This window comes from Oxyura jamaicensis, chromosome 3 (genome assembly GCF_011077185.1).
Source record: "Oxyura jamaicensis isolate SHBP4307 breed ruddy duck chromosome 3, BPBGC_Ojam_1.0, whole genome shotgun sequence".
NCBI lineage: Eukaryota > Metazoa > Chordata > Aves > Anseriformes > Anatidae > Oxyura > Oxyura jamaicensis.
The window spans coordinates 549,215-575,859 of NC_048895.1; the positions used below are offsets into that span (position 1 = coordinate 549,215).

Genomic DNA, 26,645 nt, shown 5'->3' on the forward strand with positions numbered 1-26,645 from the left:
GTTGGTTTCCCATTCCTGTATTTGACATTTACTGAAAGTAAACAACTCTTAACTAGGTACTGTGTGATTATCTACAAGGCTATTCTACCTTTCAATCAGCAATCTGCAGCAAGGAAACAAAAGTACTATCATGCACAGCTGCTCTAAGGGTTACACATGGCTTAGCAAGCCCACGCAAAGCATACACAGTTAGAAATAAAGTGCTAAGAAAATATAAGCAGTAAGGATTCATTTTTTTTTTTACAAAAATAAATATTTTAGAAGAAATTATTCAAAAAGATTGTTCAGGAAAAATGCCCCTCTGAAGACAAGACTGTGTACAAAAACTCGTGTGTTTTCCCAACTGCATCATTCTAATTGAGGATGCTACCTCTCCCTGTAGACCCTGTTTCACTTACATCCTTAGATGTGAAACACAGCTACTGTGTATTTCCAGAAAACCATAAATGTTCACGCCACTTAGGTTACTGACACACCATTTCACCAATGCAAACTAAAACCAAATGTTTTTGCCTTCTGTACAGCAGTCCTTTGTTTGGGTAAGTGGTCTGACCATGTGAAGAGCTCATAACAGCTAAAATTAAGGTAAAAATTAAGCTACAGCTTTTAACGATGCAGAAAGCAGCAATGTCCATTGCAGCGCCACTTATCCATCAGAAACAGGAAGGATGTGCAACAATAGTGATAATAAATTATAAAATTGTATTAGAAGGGACTGTACTTTGTGCATGCCAAGCTAGTGACAGCAAACAAGTGAGTTAGAAGAACAAAGTGCTGTACACTTTTCCTTGGATATGTGCGTACAGATAGTCTGAGGCAGACCTGCAAATAGCATTTGCTCCAGGCCTAAGAGGTGACACATATTTAAAAATAAAATAAAATTAAGTACTTCATCCCATGCATGAATGAGTGGTCTGATGGCTTTCTAGGCTGGACATTTTTAAGACGTGACTCAGTTTCTTCCTTAGAGATATCCAACAGCTTTCACTGGTGGAAAGCACAGAAAGAAGGAAGAAATCTTTCTTTAGCCACTCTGCAAAGGAACTCAGGACCTTTGTCAGGGGACAGTCTGACCAATACTGCAGCATGATGACGCTCAATGAAAACCACCCTAAGCATTCTTGTTCTCTTGGCTGAGCTAGGGATGGGTAGAAAAAAACTGACCAAAAGGCATAGAAAACACAGAGAGGGACATAAAGTAAGTAAAGGTTTTGAGAGTATAAAGACATGGGAACTTAAGGAATATGGGAAACTTGACTTGTTTAAAATGATACAGTCCTGGGACACAAGTGGTCTGAGGTTTCACATCCACCTTCATAGCAGTGTCTGCTATAGCAGGGATAATGGAGACACACTTTATCAAAGCTTTGTATGGCTGTGTCACATATTAGCCTCAAAAGCGTAATCTTTGTGTTCTGTAATACAACATTCTTGTTGTATTACATTCCTGCTTTCCTGCTTCTGCTAGCTAATGCAAATCTAAAATAACCTACAATATATCCTAGCTTGTAGGAACAATATTAACACTTTGTTTTGTAACCTGCTAATTCAAACACACTGTTTCCACAGAAACTACTTTAATGAAGTAATGATTAATATTATTTTAATATTAACTAATAATATGTTAGATGTTCTTAGATTAAAGCTTTTTTCATGTTAGAAGGAAAGTGTACTTAACATTACCCATCATATAACTCTGAAATTCTAAACAGTGCACTCTGATGATGCATATGTTAACAAACCTAGTTTATAAAGAAGGTAAAAACCTTCTAAAACATCTTATACAACATTTCACTGTTCCTGTTCAATCAGAAGTAGCATGTGGATTTATAGAATTCTGTTAAATTAAGTGATCTGCTAAGTACACAGTGATCTGCTAAGCATTAACATACAATAAAATTTATCTTTCTTTTTCGAGAACTTAAAAATATGCAGTTACATAAGCAGTTTATTTTCCATTTACCTATTTTAACTGGCTTACACTGATTTTTGTAGGTTTTCAAATCAAATATGTTAGTTTGCCTAAATTTGTGATTATTACCTCCCAACCCAGTCCAGCAACAAAATCTTCATATGCCTGGCTTCCCCTTGCATTGGACAGTATTGAGCATTTGTCCTCCTGTCCTTCTGCAATGTAAAACACTGCAATCTTGTGAGTTTCACGGCTGTAATTAGATATAACAAGAAATGAAAATTAAAAGAGGTTTTAGCTCAAATGATTCTTTAGATCACCTGCCCTCTGAAAGCTACGGACAGATGACCTCCTTTTACTCTACATGTCTGTTTCTTTTATGCACAAAAAGACATCACTTAAATTAGAAATATATATGTTTACCACTTTTTTTTTCCCACATGGCAGAGATAGTGCAGTTTGGTGTGCAGAGCAGGGTATTTTCTTTCTGTTCATCAGCAAAAGAACTGATGACCAAGTTCCATTTACAGGCTTTATCACACACATCTGTGCAACCTTGCTAAAGATAGTAAGATTGCACAGGTGTTAATGAGAACGTAATTTGATCAACAGAATATTCAGAAATCTATCCTGACACTACCTGGCTGTAAAGAAATCAGGAAACAGGCTGTTGTGTCTTATTGTTTGCTATTTTGAATTCTATGTATATAGTGCCATTGAAAATAGCTTCTCCATTCAATCTATGGAACTCTTTAGAAACAAACAATCCATTTCTCATAGAAGTATTTGTATTGCTAGCACATGCGATTTTGTTTTTTTTTGATGAGGCATTTATTCTTTAGAAACTGAGTTTATCCACAGTGTGTTTAGTAAACATTACCTACCATTGGCGAGAATCCAGATTTTTCAGTTCTCTCAGTAATTTTGAATTTTTCTTAAGAAGATGAAAGCTTTTCCTACAAATATATTAAAAAAAAAGAGAAGGAAAATGCAACACAGATAGACACAGTATTTTTTCATTCAAAATCCTAAGAGAAGTAATCAAACTAGCATGATTCAAATGACTACAATCAGACCCATAAGCAACTCAGATAATTTCAGACTGACGAGACTTGTTTGGATGACTGTAAGTAAGAAGAGCACTGCTAGAGCAGGTAAGGGACAGTGGGTAAATCTTGATTTCTTTTCAAGGTCAGAAGCAGCAAGAGTACTGTAACCATGTTCTGAACCCTCTGTTCCTACCTTCTATCCCAGGAGTTCATTCCCAAATCATTTAGCAACAGCCGACAGAAATAAAAGGACGCTTGAGGTTCAGTAGGACGTGGTTCTTCTTGACGGGCCACCTTCATACTGAAGCCTGAGCTGCATTTAAAAATATAGTCTTTTTCCTGGGCACTCTGCCTCATCAGGGCTTCGGTGATTTCATTCTCTTGTTCGTAGCTCATACCAAAGGGTGGTGGCGACGGCTCATTCAGCTTCCGCTGGGGATGTAAAAGGCATTCAGGACTAGTGTTACCAATCTTCTCCAGCAACTTGTCGAGAGCATCTTCTCCTTCTTCCACCTGAGAAATGTCTTTCTGGGAACTGAACTGGTGCTCAGGGTTGCCTGAAATCACAAATGAGCTCGGAGTACTCTGCCGTGGAAGGCAGCCCTCCAAAGGTCCATATAATATTCTGCCATCCCAAGAGTACTTCCCTGAGATATCTCTGACAATTACCCTCACATCTGAGGGGGCCACTGCTGGCTCAGTGTCCTTCTTCTTTTCTGCAGGGATCTGGAGGTATGATATAAGAGTACTGTCATTAAACACAAAGAGCTGCAAGTTGGGGCTCCGGAAAACTTCTGATGACAGCTCAGAGGACTCCACATAGGAGTTGTCGTGATTCTCACTAAGGAGACTGTGGAGGATGGCAGGACCTCCGCTGAGTGGGTAGTGGCTCAAGTGGTTCACCAGATGAGTCATAACCATCCGTGCCGTCAAAGGTATTAATTCTAAGTTCCTTCTTCTTTTTTCTAAACAATCAATAAAGAGATTACAGAGCAGGAAAAGATAATTAAAAAGAGAATCTGCAATTTTCTGAAACATTTTGAAGCTTGCCTTAGTTGTCTTCCAAATCGTTAATTTTCAGTAAATCATTTACAACCACTGCACAAGAAATTCTATGCACCACATGTTCTATGCAATTTCTTTGCATGTTCTTTGCAATTCTACGCAAAGTCAAACCAGAGGTGCAACTGAGAAACAGTGCTTCTCCATCTTTGACAGTCATTTGAGAACAGCATAATGGAAAAGTTCATTGCATCAGATGAGAGGAGATTTTCTGGATCCACAAGCCCCTCTCACATCACAAGCAAATACATCACAGTTATCTCATGAACCAGTGGTGCTCTAGAGTTATGCTGTGCCTCCAGTTCTCCTACTGGAATGTTATTCCAGAATTATCTCTCTCATAGCTAGAACTTTCTCATTGCCATTCTCATTTTGTTCATATTCAGCTTAAGCCCATTTTTATTTAGCTTATATTGTTTTCACCTTTCCTTGGTATTTATACTTTCAAATACACTTTCAGACAGCATGTATATCCCTTTTCAGCCTTTATTTTGCTAGACCTCAAAAGCCAAAATTCTTCAGCCTCCCCTCTTAAAAAGTCTCCTTATTCTTTACCTGAATTCCCTAGTAGTAAATCTTTGTGCCTGCTCCAGTTTGAATTAATCTTTTTTTTTTCAGAAACAATTAAACCAAAGCATTTGTAGAGCACTAACACATCCGAGATGAGAAACACCTTGTTCTACCTAAAATGGCAAATGTACCTGACACATAACTTTATCTTTCTGCTGTTCACAATATGTCCCTAATCAGCAAGAAATCTGTATAAAATAGGTTTTTATTTTTTAAAAAAAAAAACTAAAAGCACATAAACAAAAAAACAGGAAACAAGCTGTAGAACTCAAAAATAGTACAGTAACAAAACCTGAAAATACTATTTTAAAGCATCACTGCAAACCCAATAGCTCACACTACTTAATATTGCATCTTTACTTTGATTCTTCCGCAAAAATATATTAATGCGTATTAATATATTATTTATAATATATGTAATCCATTGTTTTAAAAGTTTTTATCAAGTGTTAGAAATAAAAGTGGTCTCTAAGATAGAACATGCAAATATAAATTATTTCATATGCTTGGATGCATACCTAAGGTGATTTTATGAAGTCTGTAACATGATGCAGCTATATCCAAATAATCTTTTCACTTTGGACACAGGTATGATTGTGAATCAGCAGGAACAGCATATTTATAATATGCAGTCAATAATATTCAATAATGCAGATTCATAATTTGGTTCAAATCACACATGTCCTTCCAGAATCACTCAGAATAGGTAAATCATCTGTGACAATGGAGTCATTTATACTGAAATATTCAAAAAGGCAGCTACATGCTTCTGAAAGAAGCTTGATCTTAGTTGTTGAAATTCTCTATACCAAATTTTAAGTCATACCAAAGGCAAAAACAGATTCTCAGTCTATCCGATACCTGCAGAACTTCTGCACTGTATGGAACCACAATGTCATTTTCTTTCTCCTGTGACAGTGCTAAAGAGCATTGTTAGCAACAGATTCTCTTACAGAGGCAACAGCAATTCATAAAATAAATAAATTAATTAAAATCTTCAAGGAGTAATTGCTGCGTGTAGTAAGGATAAGCACATTTGCAAGGGAGAGATGTAACCTGCAAACTTTTGTTTCCTAGCTGCTGCATGTAAACATGTTGGTCCTCATCACTCTGTAAATTCTCTTACCCTCAGCAACAGTGAGCAGGTTGCCCAAATCTGTGACAGAGTGGCACTGGGCTGGCTCAGAGCTTGTGACATTTCCGAGTGGCAAGAAAGGGTCATAGTCACTAGACGAGAGATCCGCAAGACTCAGCACGTAATGGCTTTGTTGAGTATACGTACTCGAGCCATTCACACAGCAGTGCAAAACCTGCGAGTAGACAAGCACAACACTGAAGGAGCAATGAAGTACATGGCAAAGTACCCACTTAAACAGCAAGGAGTGACCCACCATGATTTTACATTATGAAAGCCAGCCCCTGCTACAAAAAAAAACTCCGTCTAAGAGATTTTAAAACAGTGTTTTTAAAATAACTCTCTTTTTCATGACTTATTCTGTACTTTAACAGCTCACTTAAGGACTTATTTTGTATTTTAACACACCATTCCAAATAATTCAAATATTTCTGCTGAGATTATTTTCCCTGGCTCGTTGTTTTGAGTATTTTGCCTTTCTCTTTTCACCACCCTCTGTGTTGCACGTCTACCTCAAACAAACTGCTTTTCTTCCTTTTCAAGATCCTTCACATTGATCTTATCCTCTCGATATTTTAAATTCTTCACATCTCCTCTGTATGACTCTGCTCACACTTCATGTTTCTCTACAGCTTGATAAAAAATGCTTCCGTGACTAACAGGATCTGTAAAAGGCATCTTTAAACATCTAGATATAATAAATCATGTGCATTCCTCATACTCACTCTATAAATGTAGTCGAGTAAAGGAGCTTTGGATGCATGTTGATCTTCAAGGACACCAGCAGACACTGGCTCCAGAAGCATTTTCATGGGTAATGCCATGCACCAATCCAACAAGCAAAGTAGCAGTGAAACTATAAACTAAACAGAAACATGTAACACAGTATTTAGGTATTATCTACAAAACTCAAACAGACTTAAAGGTACATTTTTAGAAGTTTAAAATAAGGCTTTGGTTCAAAGCCACTTCATTTAATGACTAGTTCAAACAGCACAAAGAAAGACAGACACTGCTCACTTCAGCAACAAACCTTTTTATCTGCTTCCACAGCGGAATACTCAGCACTTGGCAGAAGAAATGCAATAGTGGCCACAAGGATCTATGTTAAAAGAAACAGAATTCCAGAAAGACATTTAACTTCTTTCATTACAGAGAACTAACTTCACTTGAACAGGGCATGAAAAAGGTTAAATTCTCTTAAGAGCATCTAACTGATTTTGTAAATAAATGTCCAAGTGAAACAAAGTTTCACTGAACATTTTAAAAATACATGACTACAAATGAGAAATGCACACTGCTCCTAGGATTACAGCAAACCAGTCTCCTAACAATATTTGCAGAAGAAAGAAAACATTAACAGAAAGCTATGGTACAAGCAGTTTAAGTAAAGAATTAGGGGAACTTTGCACACAATTTCCATAAAAATGTTTTAAAGAAACTGACATACTTCAGTAATTTTTCTGGACAGAGAGGATTCGTACTTCTGCAGCTTTTGCCAGTAAGAAACTAGCAGTTGAAGAACATCACAGGCTACCTGAGCTACCAATTTATTAGAAAACTGTAAGAAAAAAAAAGGTAATTAAAAAACAAATAAAATATTTAGCTATCATACAATACAATTAGTTTTTTTACTTCTTAAATCATTTTATATCTATAAAAACAATAAAAAATGTTAATGCCACAAAATCACACAGTCAGCATTAGGAAACAGCAGACAACATTATTGACATAATCCTCGTTTGGTCCACTGTGGTAGAGGTCTTTAGGTGCATAATCACATCCTATTTTTGCAAATATTTTGCACTTTTATATAGGATGTCACCTTGGCCCCACTGAAGAACTATGCACATACTCCTTGGCAACTTCACAGGAGCCATAAAGATCTGAACCACGCTCACTGGAGATAATGAGCTACTCATTACATGTAAAGGTTCAGAACCTGAAGGTTATCTTTTAGAAGATGACCAATGTCATATCACTAATACTATGGAAAGACTCCCAAGCAACTTCTTGTCAGTGCTTTAAGCAAAGAAAACTAAAACAGCACACTGCACTCCATATAACCAGCAACTGTTTCAAAAAATGTCTATCAGTTACAGAAACCACTGCAGTACTACCTTTAGTGTCACACCTATGACATTGATTGCTTCCTTCACTTGGGGGTGATTTGTACACTGCGTTAGTTCTTCACATATCCAAACTCCAAGGCCACAAATGGCTATGCATCTTTTTAAAAAGAAAAAAAAAAAATGTCAGAAGTTTTAAAAGTATCTTGTCTTTGTCAAAACTTCATTCTTTCCAAATTTGCACTTTGGAAGGTAACCACTCCTCCACCAGACAGCAGTCATCACTGTACGGTAACTCAAGACAGCTATTAATAAAGAGCCTCAAAGGAACTTGTCAATGACTTTTCATCAGTCAAATAAAAAAGTTAGAAATAAACCAGCTAGTCCAGAACTGCAAAGATGTGATTTCTTCCAAATTTACTTTTAAGTAAATTCCAACAGAGCAGAATTTTGTAAGTTTACCCACACATATACCATCTTTGGAAACCAGGAATATTCCTTGAAATCAAACAAAATATAAGCAGGCCCTGTAAAAACAAAAAGCAAACAGGGAGGAAAAAAAGCAATAAATGAAGATGTGCTCTCTTCTCCCTCACACAGTAGGTCACACAGCAGGTCTACATCTTCACAGCACAGAGTAGACCTCATCTCAATGCCAAAGTAAGGAACTCAACAGGGTCAAAAAATATGGCAGCGGTAACAAATCAGTTGTACAAACACAGAAAAGTATGTAGGGGAAAAGATTTTCCAATTTTCCCATTTTTAACTTTACTCAATATTTTACCTTGCAGCTTCACTTGGCTCCTCTGTAGCATTCTTCAATAAAATATTTATGAGGTAACACTAAAACGATAAAATAAATCATAAGTGTCCTTTTCATACATGCACTTTATTTAAAGTTGTTTAATTTTGACATAGTTGTAAATGAAATGAGCTTTAATCTCAATCTATTCTTAAAGGACCTTAACTACATTTTTTTACTATTCTTACTACAATTTTATTTCATCATAAGAGAATTACTTACTGATTACACTTCAAGTATACAGACCCTTGCAGATAAAACTAATCAACCCAAAATCATGTACAGGCAGCAAGGTGGAAATCAATTCATTTTCAGAGTTGGCAGGTGTTTACAATGAGTGTTCAGCACTTGATAATACAAACTATGGTGTACAAATTTTAAGCAAGTTAGATTTTGACCAAAAAAAATCAACACCTTTTTTTGATACAGAAAAAAGACTTTTAAAATCTAGCCTGCTTTAACACTCCTCTGATGAGACTAGGGGGTGTGATAAAGAAATGGAGAATGGAAGCACACCGCGTTAAAGGTTTTGCATTCTGTCCATTTTACATTCTAAAGCCACACAAGGAATTCAGATTCCTCCCCAGTTTTAGCTAATTTTCCACAGTGGATCAGCATGGTGTCTCAAGTTTATTGAGAAGCAATAGAGGTTTGTACAAGCGCAATCATCTGAGCAAGTTTCACCAGCTAGTGATGCTCTAGGTAACGTTTGTTGGGGTCTTTGTGGGAGGGTGTACATGTGTGATTTTTCCTTTAAATATTATTTTTTAAGGTAATTAAAATACAAGGTTTTCCATTGAGCAAAATAATTAATGTTGCAGGGTATTTCACTGAAGTTAACTCCTGGGGAAAGACAATTCATGTTAAGCTAATGGTTCTGTGTAAGAGTGGAATCTACTTCGCATTTTACTGTAACACCATTAAGGCAGAAACTGTCTCCCCTCATGCACACCCCACATCTCTTAGAGGACAACCTAATATACATAAATGAAATGAATGGGCACTTTAAATAATACCACCTCCACTACTTAATGAATTGATGTGACAGGCATCTGGCTGGAAAACATAGCATTTGATCACAGCTAGTTCACTCTCCTTAAAAATAAAATTTAATTTGTACAATCTAAGCTTTGCTAATTTTATGGTGCACGTTAGGCAAAGCAATGCTTATCAAGTAAGTACATATAATGTGTGCAGTTGTGGATTTTGATGAGAAGGAGGGATTTATTATTTAAACAAAAAGTGTACAGTAAAAATTAAGTTATTAAATAATAAAGATATGTTAGACTTACTAATTAAATGTGGCTTTACCTTTACATCTGCACTTCCCGCGATGATCTCACCAGCTTCTGAAATGGGCCGCAAGAGTGGGATTTCTTGGTAGATATTTGGAAAGCAAACAAGAGAACCAAGGATGGTATGAGCTTCTGAACGGGGAGCCTAACGAAAGGAAAAGTAAACAAAAATATTTTCTTCATCAAGTTATGAAAATAACATAAGCTGTGAGGCTAGTGTATATTATTGCAAATACTAAAAACTCTGTATTCACAATACAATGCAGAAAGTGTCCTGAGGAACATGTCCCAAGTAGCTTTTCCTTTAGAACTACTGCAAAATCAGCATTAAAGCAGTGACTAGCAAACGTTTGTCTGTGGTTTTTGATGCTGTGTTGTTGTTTTTTTCTGGTGCAAAACTCCTCCATCAGTGTGGATCTGGCACTGCTCATGCTTTTTTTTTTGTAACGTTGAAAATACATTGCACACTCTTTTATGCTTATAGGAGAAAAGAAAGGTGTTTTGCGTTTTTTTTTTTTTTTTTTTTTTTAGAATTCTTTCCATGGAAAGTCAAGCTTTCACTTCTTATTAGCATTTTAAGATTTATCAGAGTTCAGGCTGATCAGCTTTTTCAGAGATGCCAGAAAATTAACGTCTGTAGGTGCTTTGAAGGACACTGCACTCAGACTCGCTGTTTTGCTTCTGCTGAAAGCTGAGAGATCTGTATCCCTGTGCACCACTGTCTGCTCAGCACAGACGTCATGAGCAGCAGTAAAAACGTGGCCAGAATGGACCAAAAGGTCTCCCCTAGACTGCGGTTCCAACGCTTTCCTGTTTTTTTTCCAGGACTGTCATATCGTTACCCTTATTTTGGCATCCACCATTAATTTGCTGTTTTATTTTCCTTCACTAATTTAGTGGTTTAGAATCCCATTTCTGCTAGTGTTGATACTTGGTAAAACATTCTGCATTACCAAACAAGTTCCATACTTTCAATCAGTGAAATCAGCTCAGTGAAAAATGCTAACAAGATTCTGAAACCCAAGTCTGCTTGTAGCACACAAACACATGGCAGCATTGTTCAGGATATGATTTCTCACACTTTGGCCTTTTGATGAAACACCTCTGCAATACTAGTATGTCACCTTATTCCGCCAGTTTCACATGTCAGCTGCCATGGTATCTGCCCCAAGTGCCCCATTTCGCCTTGCACTAATGAGCCCACACCTGTTAGAGTGGAGACATCCCAAGCTTGTTAGCGAGTGGTCTCCCACGGGCTGGGCACAGGGCATTGCCATACTCACCTCCAGCATGTCTGCACTCAGCACTCTGGCTGCCGCTGTAATGAAGTCTCCTATCAGCATTGTAAAGCCAGGTAGGCCCAGGAAGAAAAACCAAGGTGGGCAATGCTTTATGACAGCATTCAAGATATCCTGAAAAATGAAGATAAGTTACCTACTTGAGTAAAAAGATGAAAAAAAAAAAAAAAAAAACAACACCAAAACACCAACGGGAGAGTTTGAGAGGATTTAACTTTGTAATTCACCAGTTCCCCACTCATCAAAGTGATGTTTCCCAGAGCCACACACATTGTTGTCACATAACAACTGCTGCTTTCTTCTGCAGGCACTTTTAGTAAGAAAAGGGCATTTTGTATTTCAGTGACATTTGTACTCTTAAATTCCTATAAAAAAAAAACAAACACCCATGTCTCTTCATGTCTAAGTGTAAAATAACTGTTTGCTTCTGAAACAAGACTCTGGATAAAGCAAGACATCCAAACTGTTAATCAATTTAAGATGAAGTTTTACACCATCCCAAATGAGGTATCTCCTAAAACAGTATTACTCGGAATTCCATAGCCATAACGATAATGAAATGACACAAATTACTGTCGCCTTTCACCCAAAGGAGCTTGAAGCAGTACCTGACAGCAGGTAGCTTACACATGTTAGGATGCTCTAGCACATATGGGATTTTTCAACTACACTGGGCTGGTTGAGAAACAGTGATGTCAAATGCAAGAAGTGATTGCACTCAGCACGGTAACAAAGATAAACCTATAGTAACTAGATTGTTACCATTCACCATTCTAAATAATTAAATAGCAAGTACAGATAAGCCTTGGGGGGAAAAAAGATTAAAGACTTTGCTGAACTTTTAAAGAAAAGTTTTCTTACTATTTTTTTAAGAGGTTGCACTGTACTTGTAAGACTAGACCACGAGCCACAGCTTTGCTCTCATAATTACCCTATGACACAGGCCATATTTGAGATAAGCATTTTGAATTTAATCCTTCCTCATGTTTCAATTCTTCACAGTCTCTTCAAATCAGAGAAAAGTTCCTGTATTTAAGTTAAGATTTTCTTTCTAGGACAGTTCAGGAGGCTTATAATTAGGCTCAAAAGCTAAATTATGCTTACCTAGAGCACTACATTTGCAGAAGAACATGCTAAAGTTATTTCTGTATTGAGTTGAAAATTATTTGTCTTCTCAATAAAATTTCAAAGAAAAATTGTGAAGGAAAACAATTGCCAGTGTCCACCTTTAACTGCTTTTATGATGTGCGAAAGATGGTTTGAATGTAAATTTTAGTCCGAAAATATATCTTTATGCTCAATTTCTACATCAGAAGCTAGAGAAGTTAAACTGATTTTTCTCTGATTGAAGATATGTTTTAGCCATGCTGGTATTTTCTCAACGCACTGCTCAACACCTGGACAAAACCTATTTATTGTTCTACTGAAGTATTTACAGCAGTAACATCCTACAAAATAACAGTGTTATATATTTAAAATATTATCAGATAAATATTCGTTTTTAATGTAGTACCAGATAATGCTTCCACTTTCCTGAATAAGCTAGAATGCCACTCGAGTTAATGTTTAAACTAGTTTTAATCACTTCCTTTGATACATTTTAAAGTCAATATCAGTCAATGCAAACATTCAAAAAGAAAGAACAGATGGATGCAGCAGCTCATAAAGTGGGTGGTAAACTCACGCTCCAAGCAGAACAAAAGACCCACCTTTTCATAATTAAGGGGCTGATTAACACACCGCACTTCTCGCCGCACAACGCACCTGTAATTACGAATGGAGCCAGGTACTGAGATGTGTTTGGTCTCTGAATAATTGGGCATCAAACTATAGAGCGGCAGATGGGAGTACACTTCTGTTGACATATGCCACAATAAAAGAGCCTGTTCTAACCTGGCTTAAAAGGTAACAGAACATAGGAAGTACAAAGACCTGCTACAAACAACTGTGTTAACTCCTGTCCTTGCTCCATCAATCCCATCTGTTAAATACCACTGTAACGATCGCCCTGCATCATCAGCTCTTAGCCACGGTCACTGAACAGAACTCTTAGAAAATTAGGATAAAAAAATGTAATTGTAGAACTGTTGTTTTATCATCTTAATACCTGTGAGCTTACAGCACAGCATAAATAATGCAATTTTCACATATGCTGTGACAACACATTCACTACAAAAAGCTGGTAGAGTTCCGTTGCATGTATCTATTTGCTGTTTATGAGATGTACAAGCACTAAAAAATATGTTTTTCATAGTTAGAAGGAAAAACCTTTGGAAAGTTTCTTTTTGGAAAGCTAATGAAACAATCCTCAGCTTTTTTTTTTGTTACTTAGCTGTGAAATACAGACCTTCTGGCACAGATCATATGCTGCGATGATACAACAGACTCAGAGCCATCAAAAGTTAGCACTGTGCACAAACAGCCTGCTTGTGTTCACCCTAGCTTTCCATTAGTTTCCAGTGCCATTTTTCACCTCAGGCACTTCATTCAGTATTAGTTTGTGACAGTTTTAGTGACTTCTTTTAAATTAGTACAGGGCAGAATACGTCCTGAATATCATCTTGCTCTACTAGAGCTTATTGCAAACAGAACAGATTGGAAAGAAAACACACCCCAGGAAGGCGTTTGCAGGCAAAATTTGTCCATTTTTCTACAGTTTCCCAGACAGCACACTTTAACGCACAACACAGCTAACAATAAAAGCATGACTTCATGTAGTAATTCAGTAGCATTGCAAACTTATCAAAAGATTCAGGTTTATGACAAAGTGGCCCAGTGAGAACATACGTCCTATCAGTGATATTGCAAAAATCAGGTAATTCAAACAGAGGCAAGTTGTTTCCTTCCCTTCAAAGCACTGTTCTATAAATGTAAACTGTGTTCAGCAGCTTACAGCCTAGTAAATGAATCACTTTAATTGAATGCTATGTACACAGTAACTGGAAAAACACAAGCAATAAGAAAAACATATGGTGATGGCAATAGAAATTGGTTCTCTCATTCTGTACAGTGTTGTTTCTTCTTTCATAATTGACCTTTAGAATGATAAATGTGTAAAATAATTTTGGTTTATTATGGCTCCAAACCTTTCAGCAATTACACAGAATGAAAATTTAAAAGGAAGTATTCATTCTGGAAGCATTTCAATTGTTTACATAATTGCACAGCTATAATTTAGTGTTCATGTTGTTAAAGAAAAGTGAAAAAAAAGGACCATTATGGACTATTTCAATTCAAAATGATGCTCTGTAGTGTTAAAAATGGGGAGGAGGAAAGAGAAGGGGGCAATCACACACACATCTGTCTCAAATGGATTAACCCTATAAAAGGCATAATATTTCAGTATAGGGTAATCTAGTAATCCAAATAATATGGTCATAAACATCCAGTGAGTAACTGAAAAAAAAATACTCAAGTTCACTGAAAGGTCAATTACAAAAATATTCTTCACCTAATTTTTGTTCAAGGTTTTGCAGATTACAGGTGTAACAAAATAGCCTGCCATCTGCCTTCCTCACGTTTCCAATTGTCCCTCAACAGGAACAACATGGATTTTTTACTTAAAGTTCACTCTGTTCTTCCCCGAGACATACCTCATTTGGGGCTGAAATTTACAGCACAGAGAAGATTATTAATTTAAACAGGACGTAAGTGGTAAATCCTTCGTTTTCCTTTTTTATTTTAAAGGAACAAATGATTCCATTTACTTATTCCAAGCTCTCCTAGCTGGCATTACATTTTAGTTAAGAGTTAACTTGTCAAAAATTAAGTTCCGATAAAAATTTGTGAAGAATTTTGACACACTCAGAAAGCATAGGACTGCTTGTCAGAAAATCTATTTCAATCTATCATTTAAATCTAACTTCCAAAAAAGATATCTTTGCTGAAGTATCTTGTGATTAGATACAATAGAGAGAGAGATTAAAAACCAGAATAACATATTGGATTTGGAAAACAGATGACAGACAGATTACTGCATAAATTACCTACTGGTAATTGTTCCTTCCCCCCGAACTACATTAGATAGCTCTTTTAAAGGTGTGTTTGTAACAAAAACAACCTTTGTGCTCATACGGAGAGGTGCCCAGATTCCTTATTAACAGAGATCAGACAAACATCCTAAGTGAACAGAATTTTTGAAGTTTCTCCCATTTTAAAGTATGTTTGATATTTCTACTGCCTGAAATGCTGAGACAGCTTTGTGTTGGCAGACTTCTCTCGAACACCTATGGCAGGACCACCGGGGAGTCTGGCGGCGAGATGCCAGCACATGGCGCCAACCCAGCCGCAGTGCTGGGGTGACCCCCTCATGGGAAAGGTAGCTTGGGGATGGGACAGTGAGCAGACATTTGTTAGAAGAACACACAGCTCCTACAGTTGGCATTACCTGGTTCTGCCTTTCTTCCACTCAATCCTAGCAGCTGTTTTTCTCCAGCACTGCCAGTGTATCCTCCTGGTATGGGTGAGCGGAGGGGCATGCAGCATCTTCTGAGAGAACTGCTCACCCAGTACAGAGCAGGTAAATTTTCTGCAGAAAGGGAGATGTGGGGGAGACTACAGAGGGAGAAAATTGAGGTAGCTACTGGAAGAAGGTCACAGAAAACTGAAATATTTGACTCTAAGCCTTATTACCTAAAGACTAAATTATGATTTTATTTTTTTAATGGCAGTCTGGAGAGAAATGTAAATATGTGCTACGGTTTCTGAAATGTTGTATAACCAAGGGTCCTCATGTGAAACACTATCAGGCAGAAATCTAGGCAAGAAGTATTTATCCCACCATATACGTGAGGGAAGCTCCCATCTACAGTGCCTTTGGAAGACAATGCCCCACGCAGCTACCACTGACTTGAACACTGCTCCTTGTTGCAGAGTAAGAACTTAACAGAAAGATATAATAGCTTATAAGCAACTCTATTACAAAATGCTCCATATTATAAATCAGCAATCATACACAAAGCCTTCATCTTGTCATACTCTGCATTTCTACATAAGCTTACTCTGTAACTGACAAAGTTTTCTTTCCGCAGTAAGCAACAGTATATTTTAAACAAATTAAGAGGCTTATAGACAAGTGTAACATATATTAATATATCATTATCATTACTGGTAAAGTATTAAATCTAGCTCCTTTCTTATACTACTAAAAGGATCAAGCTAAAAACATGGATGTTAACTTCTCCGTCTTCAGCTGCACTGCATGCTGTGGGCTTATGCTGTTCTGCATAGCAAAAGAAGCCCAGTCTCTGTGTCCTGAAATTCAATCACCAGGGACATCTGTCAACTCATTTGGATCTGGGCTTTTTTCCCTCCATATTTAAAGTTAGTGCTGCATTTAATATCATTAAACAACAAAAAAGCCCTTAGTGCAGTCTTTAGCTGTCCTTTTCAGAGAATCTCTGAAGTATGTATTTTTTATTATATTCCTTAGTATTTCTGCCTGTTCCAAAAATATGCTGGCAAGCCAGTATAATTGCAGATTTACTGAACCTAATTGTTGAAACTCCCTTCGAAAGCCAGGAATATAACTATCCTGTCAGCTCACTTTTCAGATAACAATCTCTAACACTACTGGCCAAAAATGCAGTGGCATATGCTGTCAATAGCTTACGGCAAGTGTGTTAACTGATGCCAAAGCCCTGGTAGAAGGGTGAGACGCTCCCCAAAAATGACACAAAAGAGCTGGCAGTTCCAAAACTTGCAAAGTTTTGAAAAACTGCCTCTTCTTCTACAGAGGTAAGCACTGAATTTTCACTGCATCTCTTCTCAAAATATGAGTGCAAATTTGGACAGAAAGAAGAGTGTCATAGAAATCCACATAAGTTTTGGGAAAAAATATTGTAAACGCTAAAAGTTGTAGGAATTAGAATGATCTCAATAGTTATTTTTCTGAAAAGGGGGCTGAGTAGCATTAGTAGAATTTTGGAATAGAGTTTTAGGGTGGTTTGTTTTACCAGAAAAAATAGGGAAGCTAAAAAATAAGGAGAAGCTTACATACTTTTTCAAGTTCATGATGCAAAAATTAGACGCAGTACACTGCTACAGTAAGCAGCCAGTAGAAATAATAAAATACATTTATTTTCTACACTTAGACATTTGTGCATTGCAATATCAGAATTCAGTTAAATTTTAAAAGCTGTACGTATCATCCAAATCAACAGATATGAGTTCTTACAAGAACTGCAAGTGGGGGCTTTTCAACCCTTAAACTCACAGTTATGCCCACCCAAGCTGCAACAGGCTCTTCTGTGGAATCCTCTAAAAATTTCTTCCCAAGAACATGCCATGATTCTCCGCAGTCTAAACCAGGAGCTAGAGCAAATGCAGGTGACACCAGGATGGCTTTCCTGAAGCTGCAGACTGAATGATACAGTAAAGAAACTGATGTAGCTGGGAAAGACCTAGGCATTCCTGTAACCATTGCTGCCTGGCTGAGGAGATACCAGAAGAAATACTGGATAGAAAAAGTCTGTCCTGCACAGGTGTGATGGACTAGAAAGACCCTGAAGGCATTTGAAGGCTGAGACGTCAGTGATTTAAAGGGCAGAAGGACTGAAGTTAAAGCAAGCAGTACCTCCTGCATCCCATCTGAGCGATTCCTGATGCATTGTCTTCTCAGGATTTTCAGTCAAGCTCTGAATGCAAGTGGAAACACTGCCTCTGCTACCACGTGAAGATAGCGTATAAAAAATGAAACCATGCTCTAATTCACTTTCCTCTGTACTGGTGAGGGAGGGGAAATGGAGAACCTGAGTGAACTTTGTTCATAAAAAGCAGTGGGAAAATCTGAACTCACTGGAGCATCAGAGAAATGCCCACTGACTCGAGTGGTACAGGAGCAGAATTGTTGTACAGTCAGTCGCCTGTGCCCTGGGCACTTGGCACACTGGAAGTAGCTACGGCGCCAGGCTGTGACTTATTTCTCCCATCTGAAAAGGTGATGCAATTGTTGCAGAGAATTGTACACTTCTTCATGCAGAGATGTTTGTTGTTTGAAACTCAGACATGGACAAATTAGATGTGGCTTAGCTACAACACTATCTCCTTTCTCACCTGCTGAACTAATTGCTAAATCTTGAACTCAGAGTACCATGGGAGCTTTTTATAAAATATACCTTTACATTGCTCTTTTATATGCTCCAGGAGACAAGTCTTCAAAACTAGGTTGCGCTTTGCATGAATAACAGTCCAACCGTATTCAAAGATGTATATTTTTTTTTTTTTTTTTTTTTTACCATTACCAAAACCTACACAATACAGCAGTAATTTTGTATACTCATATCCTTAAGAGAGGAGTGAAACAAAATTGAATAATTTAGAGTAACAGGTAATGGAAACAGTGCATACATTAGAGCAAGAGGGCTGCATTCTCCCAAGTCTAGGAGAAACCTTTTTCACCTATCCAGACAGCTACATGTATCTGGACATGTATCTACTGAAATAAATACAACTACTATCTGTTCAGAAAGTCCAATTAATGTCTTTGGTAAGGTATTTATCTTTATATTGAAGTCCGGCTTTCATTAAAATTAATTGTATAACTGCACTTTGCTCATGTAATACAAGATTTGTGGACTTTTTTTTTTTTTTTTTCTAAGAGGAATACATTTCAACAAGAAACATTTCTGTTGCTAAAATACTGATAATCATATTCAGGATATAAGGTTTCTGACCATAACTTTACTAAATTATGTAGCCACATAAAAGGCTCATCTAAAACAACCAATGTGATTTCCTGGAGCTGGCCTACCTTTGTGTTGCTTCTCTCCATTAATTTTTAAAATTGTACTCGTCACATACAGAGAATGAAAATTCCCCCAAGAGAAAATCCCCTTCTCCTTTCTTCTGTTAATGTTCCATAAAAGTGAGAAAGATATGCTTATGTTTAGGGGAAAAAAAAAAAAAAAAATCTCACAAAGCAGTTTGCTCTTTCTTTCCACTACAAGACCTCCAATTTCCAGCCCCTTCACACAAACCAGATCAGATTTCCCCCACACCTGGGTAGTTTAATCTTTTGGTGGCAAGTTAAAAGGCTGGTGAAATACCTAGCCTGTGCCATCAATCTACCTGTGGAAGAAAGACTCTGTGTTCAATCATTAGGGTACCAGATGACATCTAGCATAAATAACTCCCTGGCCCCACCAAAATAATTGAAAAGTACATCCATGACCCATATTAGCAGATACCAGAGTTATTCTGCCTCAAACACTACATTCCTGCAATTGTATTTATTGCAGGTGCTACCTTCAGCATGCAAAATATTGAGCTAGTCTAAACACCCATTGAGCAATGTGATGCTAATCAAACTGCAAATATGGAAATAGGTATAAGGAACCGACTTTGCATCAACATGTTGCATGAGAATTGAAGCTCCAAAGCACCATGAGTGAACATCTCACATCATCCAGTATCATAGCTAAGGAAAGCAAAACTGGAAGTACAGTAACACAAGAGAAAACTTGTGGTCAAGTGTGCCACCAAGAGGCAACAAAAGCAGAACCAAGAGAGCCAAGGAAGAACAAAAGAGCAAAATATCTGGGAAACCCTGTAATGATCTGTACTGCCTTCACCAGCCAGATTTCACTTCTTGATCTTAGTGTCTGCATTGCATATTTGCACACAGAAATATGAAGTGCAACAAAGCAACAGGCTTAAAATCAGTGGAGCTGTTATTAACACCAAAACACAATGAACGGTGAGAAACACAACTCATCAAGAACCAATACCAGGTTTCAAAAATCACCAAGTTTCTATGTAAGAAATTATTTTCCAGGATTTTTCTCCAATATCACAAGTAGCACACCAGGACAATTAACAGAAAAGCTTTGCCCCAAACCAGCTGTAGGAGTCATATGACCTAATCAGTTCTCTTCCTAAAAAGAGAGCATGCTGTGGGTCTGTGAAAAGAAAAAGCAAGTTCTCCTAAATGTATACCTTAACTTTTGAAGGTGAGAACACAGGAAAATGTTTTTGCATGTATCATAATATTAGTGTTTTGCTTTTAGGAAGTAGAGATCAAAGAATATTCTGCTATTAATAGTTTTTCTTCTTCTATACCTACAGAAGCACTTGGAAGCAGGTCGAAAGCTTGCAGAGAATGTACAGCAGATGGTTTTCTTTCCTTTATTTTTGCAAAACAGGGACACATGAAGTTTCCAAGTGCAAGGTTATGCAGGCCCGCACAGAGAAAGGGACTGAGTTGCTGACCACAGCAAGGCACCCATGTCTAAGGTGTAAGGAGCATGTTGCATGCTGGTAAAGCTAAACGCAGCTTCCCAACGTTTAAAACAATGCACCACTAACCCAGCACTAGTTAAGCAAAAGGACAGGCCTTCTTGGGGATTACAGGAGTAGCAAAGATTGGTAACAACTAGCATAACTAAATCTGTGCAAGTCTGTTCCCTCTGGTTTGATAAAGGCACTAGAAGTAACTCCCTGAAGCAGCAAATACCAGTGTAGATTTTACAAAGAGTTCCACGTGCCCTCTGCTGGCATCTGTGGCGCAGCTCTCACCATCAGAGTATTTCTTTTAAGGATGAAAACATACTGTTACAGCTATAAAAACACAGGCAAGCTTTTAGAATGTCTCTATTTTGCTGAGAGTATTCTTTCAGTTCTTATGCATATTTAGCTGCTTCTTTGGTCCAGTAATCCTTTTACATCTTGATAGATGAAGTTTTTTCCTCATCTCCCAGTGACTACATTATTGGTTAGGCCAAACCATGGCATATAAACCCAGAAATGGCATTTATTCACAGACACGGAACGTTTTGACAGCAGTTCTTGGCTAGAGTGGTAAGATAACCTGAAGAGTACTGAGAAAGTTCAGACTACATAATCGAAAGAGAGGGACGGACTAGGCTATACACGGGTAATTTCATACAGTTATGTTTATTTCTGCTTCTTCAAAAATGAAACTAAAAACATTTCCATCAGCATTATGGAAATTATTATTTATTTTATTTAAAGGAGGCATTTACCTGGTCTTCACTTGTTAAGCCAAGGTGCATCACAAAATAAAAATGAACTAGGAAATCAGAATTTGGCAGAACATCTTGACGCCTAGTCATCATAGCACAGATCAGCCTGTATGCCTGAAGTTTGCCTTCTTTATATTCATTTGGCAGGGTGGTTGCCTAAAAAGAGCAAAAGCCTTGTTTTACTACATTTTTCCTAGTAGTCAGCTAATACAAAATTGTTATTTTCAGCAGATTTTCCACAAAGCAAATCTGTTGTATTTATTAAAATAGACTTGAGTCCAAATGTCTTCTGGAAGATATCTGTTGTCTTAGGAAGCAGTGATTGTGACAATTATGAATAATGCAATTGAACATACACAGATTTAATATTGATACAGAAAAAAAAAAAACACTAACATGAAAATTTTAGAAATAACTTACCTTGAATAACCATGATGCAAATATTCTGAGAGGAGGAATTAAGACAGGAGGAGAGGGAGTCGACTGATTATCCGTACTTATAGCAAGGTTGTCCCTTATCTGGTGTTTTGAAAGGATGAGAGTTAATAAGCACAATAGCTGGCTTTATTAATGTTATTTATTTCACATTATTATTTTTCTATTTTATTTTACCTCAAGGCACTATAGCCTGTGCTACCCAGACAGTTCCTCCTTAAGCCAACACCTCCAGGAAAACATGTTCTATAGTGCTATATAGCATAACCAAATATTATCATTTTAGGTTGTACCATCTGCTTTTACACGTAACACAATGTTTGCAATATTCTATTCTATACCTCTGTTTTCTTTGCTACCGGTTCATGATGCCATGTAAATTAACTAACTTAAATTCTCATGATTAAACAGGAATATTTTTTACTCAGGATAGCTACTAGAAATCAAACACAAGCTAACAAAACTTATGACAGAATCCTCCAAATATCATGCTTGTGTTCCAGATGGTAATCCTAAACTAAACTTTAGCATCAGTTTTACAGAAAAAAAAAAAATCATTATATGAAAGCTTGATATACTATACCTTTACAAGTTTATACCACAGCTCATAGAGATACCCAAAAACTTTTGCATGAATTTTAGGTGACTGTATATTGTTCACATCTCCAAGAATTCCCAAGATCCTCCTCCATAGCACAGCAGCAGAATCAGGATGCCAACCGATGAGGCTTCCACCGGCAATTATACTGCAGTCATCAGCAAGATACTCACTGCTGTCTGTAAATTTTAAACTGCTCAGTTTCACTGAATTAGAAATGCAGTGTACAATATAAATTGAGTCAAAAAAAGTGGGAATATCAATACAGAATGGGAGTAGTAATTCTGAATATTTCTGATGGGATCTCACCGAATATAAACACTAAACAAATACAATGACTTGGAAATTACAAGCAAATATCAGAAAAACATAAAGCATTAGGCTGGATAATAATTTAAAAACATCAATCACTTTTGCAAGAGTGTCATAGTAGTTCTACAACTTGTACAAAATTACGTCTATACCTAAAATCCCTACATAACAGTTTCCTTGTTTTCCTTCTTTTTTTTTTTTTTCTTTTTTTTTTTAATAAATCAAACCATTCTCTTCTAGAAATCATGAAAGCCTACAATTCCACAGTGTTTGTACCTTGGGGTTTTACATAGGTAACAAGAACATTATGGAATTAGAGAATGAAGCTTAATATTATATAACGCAATTCAGTTAAGCATATCTAAAAGCCTATTATTTAAACATACATGAAATCAACAAGTGAGATTAGTTTTTCCTATGTGATGACCTTGGGTTGTGAAGAGAGTTTCTCTTTCACAACAATGTAATCTCTAAGCAAAACTCTTATGGGTTAGGGAATTGCATTTCCCTACGACACAAGGAAAAGACACATCAACTTTTACCCAGAAAAGATAAAGAGTAAAGATTTATATTTGAATATAAACATGAACTTTAGAGTAGAGATACCTGAAAATTTTGGTCTCAAGAAACAAAACATATGTAATTGTCATAAATAATTTGTCACTGAGTTGCATCGTTTTATTTCTAAAGAGTATGCCTAAAAATGTTTTATGACAAAAGTACCAAAAACTTAAAATGTTAATTGTGAAATTTGGAAAGTTTACTACCATGTTGTACTGGGTCTTGTAAAACCACCACACATGCAAAAAGACCAGAGTTGTGGATTTATTTATAAAAGGACACTTTGGCCTTCCTGCGTAAGCATACTCACAAATTAGAGGGGAAAAAAACAACACAGAAAAACAGTGAAGGCACATTGCCACTCCTGCAGGCCGTAGGCACAAGTAGACTTCCTTGATGATGATGTACCTGCACGAGATGCTGCCTCCACACATCGCACATGGCAGAAGAATATAATGATCACCTTCCTAGACTAAATGCAGAAGGCTGTTAAGACCTATTACTCCTTATATTTTTTTTTCATCTCAGAAGTGGTCTCTTCCACTGTCATCTCCCTCTTCTACATTACTCAAGGGAGCACATAGTTCAAAGCAAAAACTGGCAAGAAAACACAAGCTAAAGGGCCTTCCGTATCGAGACAACCCAACTATAGATCAGTTTTGTATCAGACAGACTGCCCTCACTCAAGGCTTTTTTAGCAGGAAGGCAAATGCAGTTAAATGTACTCTGTAAATGTCTGAAACTCATGTACTCTCAAGATTTATTCAATCAATAACTGGCTTTTACAGGTAGTATTTTCATTGCTAAGTGTCTTTTCTCTTTTAAGATCACACAGTATAAGATTATCTGGAAATGCAACTGAACAAAGGGACTAAAACCAATGCACTACGAGTGATGAAGTGTATGCTCAGGCACATCCTTTCACAGAGAAGCAGTTCCTGAGAAAGCAGCATACAAACTGAGAAGGAAGACGGGGATTTGTGCAGATGGGCAGGATAATGGAATTAATAATGCCTAAATAGTAGATGAAAAAATCCATACTGAAGTGCAAATGTTGATGACAAAAGCTGATACACTGTCTTCGGTCAGACCAAGGAAAACTATGTAGCAGTCTGTCTACAGGCAGAATCAGTCCAGAATGGTACCCTCCAGTGCTCAGCATCCAATGTGCTGGGGAATGGTGCAGGAAACCTCTATGTAGGCAGACAGAGATAACTTGCACCCTTCCAGGTTGCAAAAATAAAAGCCATTTTAGAAGTCATATTTATCCTTGCTTTATTTCTTTTAAAGCGTTGGGGATTTTTTTCATTTTTTTGCTTTTTTGTTTTGTTTGTTGCAGCATTATGAATTCCCAATGTGTTAAAATGGATGTTATTTTTCAAGTGTGTTAGAATGCTCTTCAACAGAGATCATCTCTCATCAGAGAATTTCATGCATCTATGCAGTTCAGGTGATAGCATTACACTATTTTTTGCCTTACGCTGTGGAGGTTTCGACAGCAAAACAAAGTTTTTTATTTTAGAAAGCCTCCAAATCTTAAGACCAAATATGTATTTTGTTGGAAAAGAAAATTAAACACCCAAATGAATGCAAGTAACCACATGACATATCAAAATCCTGAAGGCTCAGCTTGTGACATAATTTTACTACAACAGTAGACATTGTTCACAAGTGAAAGATGAGCAAGGGGCTCTGATCTTTCCCACATTCTCCATGTAACAACCATGCAGCAAACAATAGCAGCTCTGACTCAGATAAGCTGTTGAAAGGAACAACGTGAAGGTGTTCTCTGACTGTGTGGATGTACAGGGAGCAAGAAGAGGGGTGTGTTATCTAAGATATCTAAGGATAACTTAGATTTTCTAACATTCCAGTCAGAAATAAACTGCACACTGTCTTGTATGCAGCCACCCAGTGTGAGTGGACACACGGACAAACAACTTGGACATGAACCAGAAAAGCAGTAAGAGCATGTCAGATCTATTGGGTAATTAAACATTTGTTACCACACTACTCTTTTAGTCCACATTACCTTTCAGATTATTTTATATAGCTCATTCTGTTTGTAAACACAAAAGAGCAATTTCTTGTATCATAGACAAAGCAATGAATTTATCATACACAACAATCCTTGCCAAGTACTGTATTACTACCTTTTATGCAATGGTAATCTGAACTATGGAAAAAGGTGCACTGGTTCATTAAACTAGAAGTATTTTAAAGAAAAAGTAATCATGAAAAAAATACCATTGAAACTATATTGCTCATGAATAAAAGCAGCTGATAAGATAGTTTCACATGTTACAGTATTAAGTTATTGAAGTAAAAACCCTGTCTCACATCTTGCATATTAGATGGGAAGGTACCTGGCTAAGAATCAAACTATTTCAGTAGATAACTGTAAGTGTTGGAAATGTCAAAGATACTATAATTAAAATTAAAAGGCAAAAGAGCTTTACTTCCATATTAACTTTTCTGAGAATGCTACTTATCACATTCTACTGGAATATAGGCAATGCACACTCTGAAGTATAAATAAGGAGGGTAACAAGATTAAGATGAGAAAAGTTGTTATGAATTGATCAGTTATTTTCCATCAGTCAATATATACAGTAAGGAACTCCCTGCACTTTCTAAGGCAATTCTGCTATGAAATAAAATCTATTAACTTAATAGAAATTTAATTAATTCATTTTACTTGAACACTAATGCAGGCTAAGAGAGCACAAATGATCAACTATCACATCTCTGCTGATTAGCAGTAATTTGACATAGAAAGCAATGCAATCATTTTCAATTGTGATTTCATTTTCTGGATTAGAATGTATTGGCAACTATGTCACCTTCATTCTGATTATACAAATTCCTTAAACTCTGGCCATTTAAATCTCTTTATTGACATAACAAAAGCTTGGTGACATGCCTAAAGGAACACACTTTTTAATATGCAAACTGAACTGTATGAACTGCCTTTTGAGATGAAAATCTAAAATAGTAAATATATTTTCTGGACTAAGCGTACCTGTTAAATTTGCATTATCTGAAGGACTAAGCTGAAGCCAGTGAGGTGCATCAGTATCCACACAAACATCTGTTGATGCATTAACTTCACGGTCTTCTTCAGAAGCTTGCCAGGGGATGAGTGCAATCTCTACTTCATTATTATACCCAATGGATGTGTCACTGCTAACACTTTCACCTAAAGCAAGCAGAGGATTTAAAAAGATCTCAGATCCTATTTTTTAAAATTGCATTAACAAAACCTGGTGAGGAAAGTGCCTAATATATCCGTAACAAGACAAAATTATCACAGTGATTTAAATTGCTAAGCTTAAGAAAAATACTGTATTTCTTGGAACTCACTTTTTTCTCTCTCCCTATGGTTTCCATGTGTTTGTTGCAAGTCTGCTTTCAAATCTAATTCAGCTGTACTACTGCTCCTTTGTACTAGTACCTTCAGAGAAAAAAATAGTATTAATCTGAGTTTATTAATTACATTTTTGAGAACTACATATTCTTGCAAATTCGATACACAAACACACATACGGAAAGTTACTAAAAGTTAAT

General features: G+C 36.8%; 1 protein-coding gene across 3 annotated transcripts in view; it reads right to left on the reverse strand.

Annotated features, from left to right (window-relative positions):
• The window catches only part of RALGAPA2 (Ral GTPase activating protein catalytic subunit alpha 2), a 136,111-nt gene that overhangs the window by 59,999 nt on the left and 49,467 nt on the right, over nucleotides 1-26,645 (reverse strand). For all 3 annotated transcript variants that reach the window (XM_035320495.1, XM_035320496.1, XM_035320497.1), the window contains 16 exons: nucleotides 26,442-26,532; nucleotides 26,101-26,277; nucleotides 22,191-22,384; nucleotides 21,593-21,691; nucleotides 21,173-21,328; nucleotides 11,178-11,306; nucleotides 9,911-10,039; nucleotides 8,582-8,640; nucleotides 7,849-7,957; nucleotides 7,179-7,289; nucleotides 6,762-6,830; nucleotides 6,454-6,591; nucleotides 5,720-5,903; nucleotides 3,155-3,926; nucleotides 2,797-2,868; nucleotides 2,042-2,165 (listed from right to left, as the gene is read on the reverse strand). In XM_035320495.1, coding sequence (XP_035176386.1) covers nucleotides 2,042-2,165; nucleotides 2,797-2,868; nucleotides 3,155-3,926; nucleotides 5,720-5,903; nucleotides 6,454-6,591; nucleotides 6,762-6,830; nucleotides 7,179-7,289; nucleotides 7,849-7,957; nucleotides 8,582-8,640; nucleotides 9,911-10,039; nucleotides 11,178-11,306; nucleotides 21,173-21,328; nucleotides 21,593-21,691; nucleotides 22,191-22,384; nucleotides 26,101-26,277; nucleotides 26,442-26,532 — 2,613 coding nt within the window. The remainder of the gene's footprint in view (nucleotides 1-2,041; nucleotides 2,166-2,796; nucleotides 2,869-3,154; nucleotides 3,927-5,719; nucleotides 5,904-6,453; nucleotides 6,592-6,761; nucleotides 6,831-7,178; nucleotides 7,290-7,848; nucleotides 7,958-8,581; nucleotides 8,641-9,910; nucleotides 10,040-11,177; nucleotides 11,307-21,172; nucleotides 21,329-21,592; nucleotides 21,692-22,190; nucleotides 22,385-26,100; nucleotides 26,278-26,441; nucleotides 26,533-26,645) is intronic.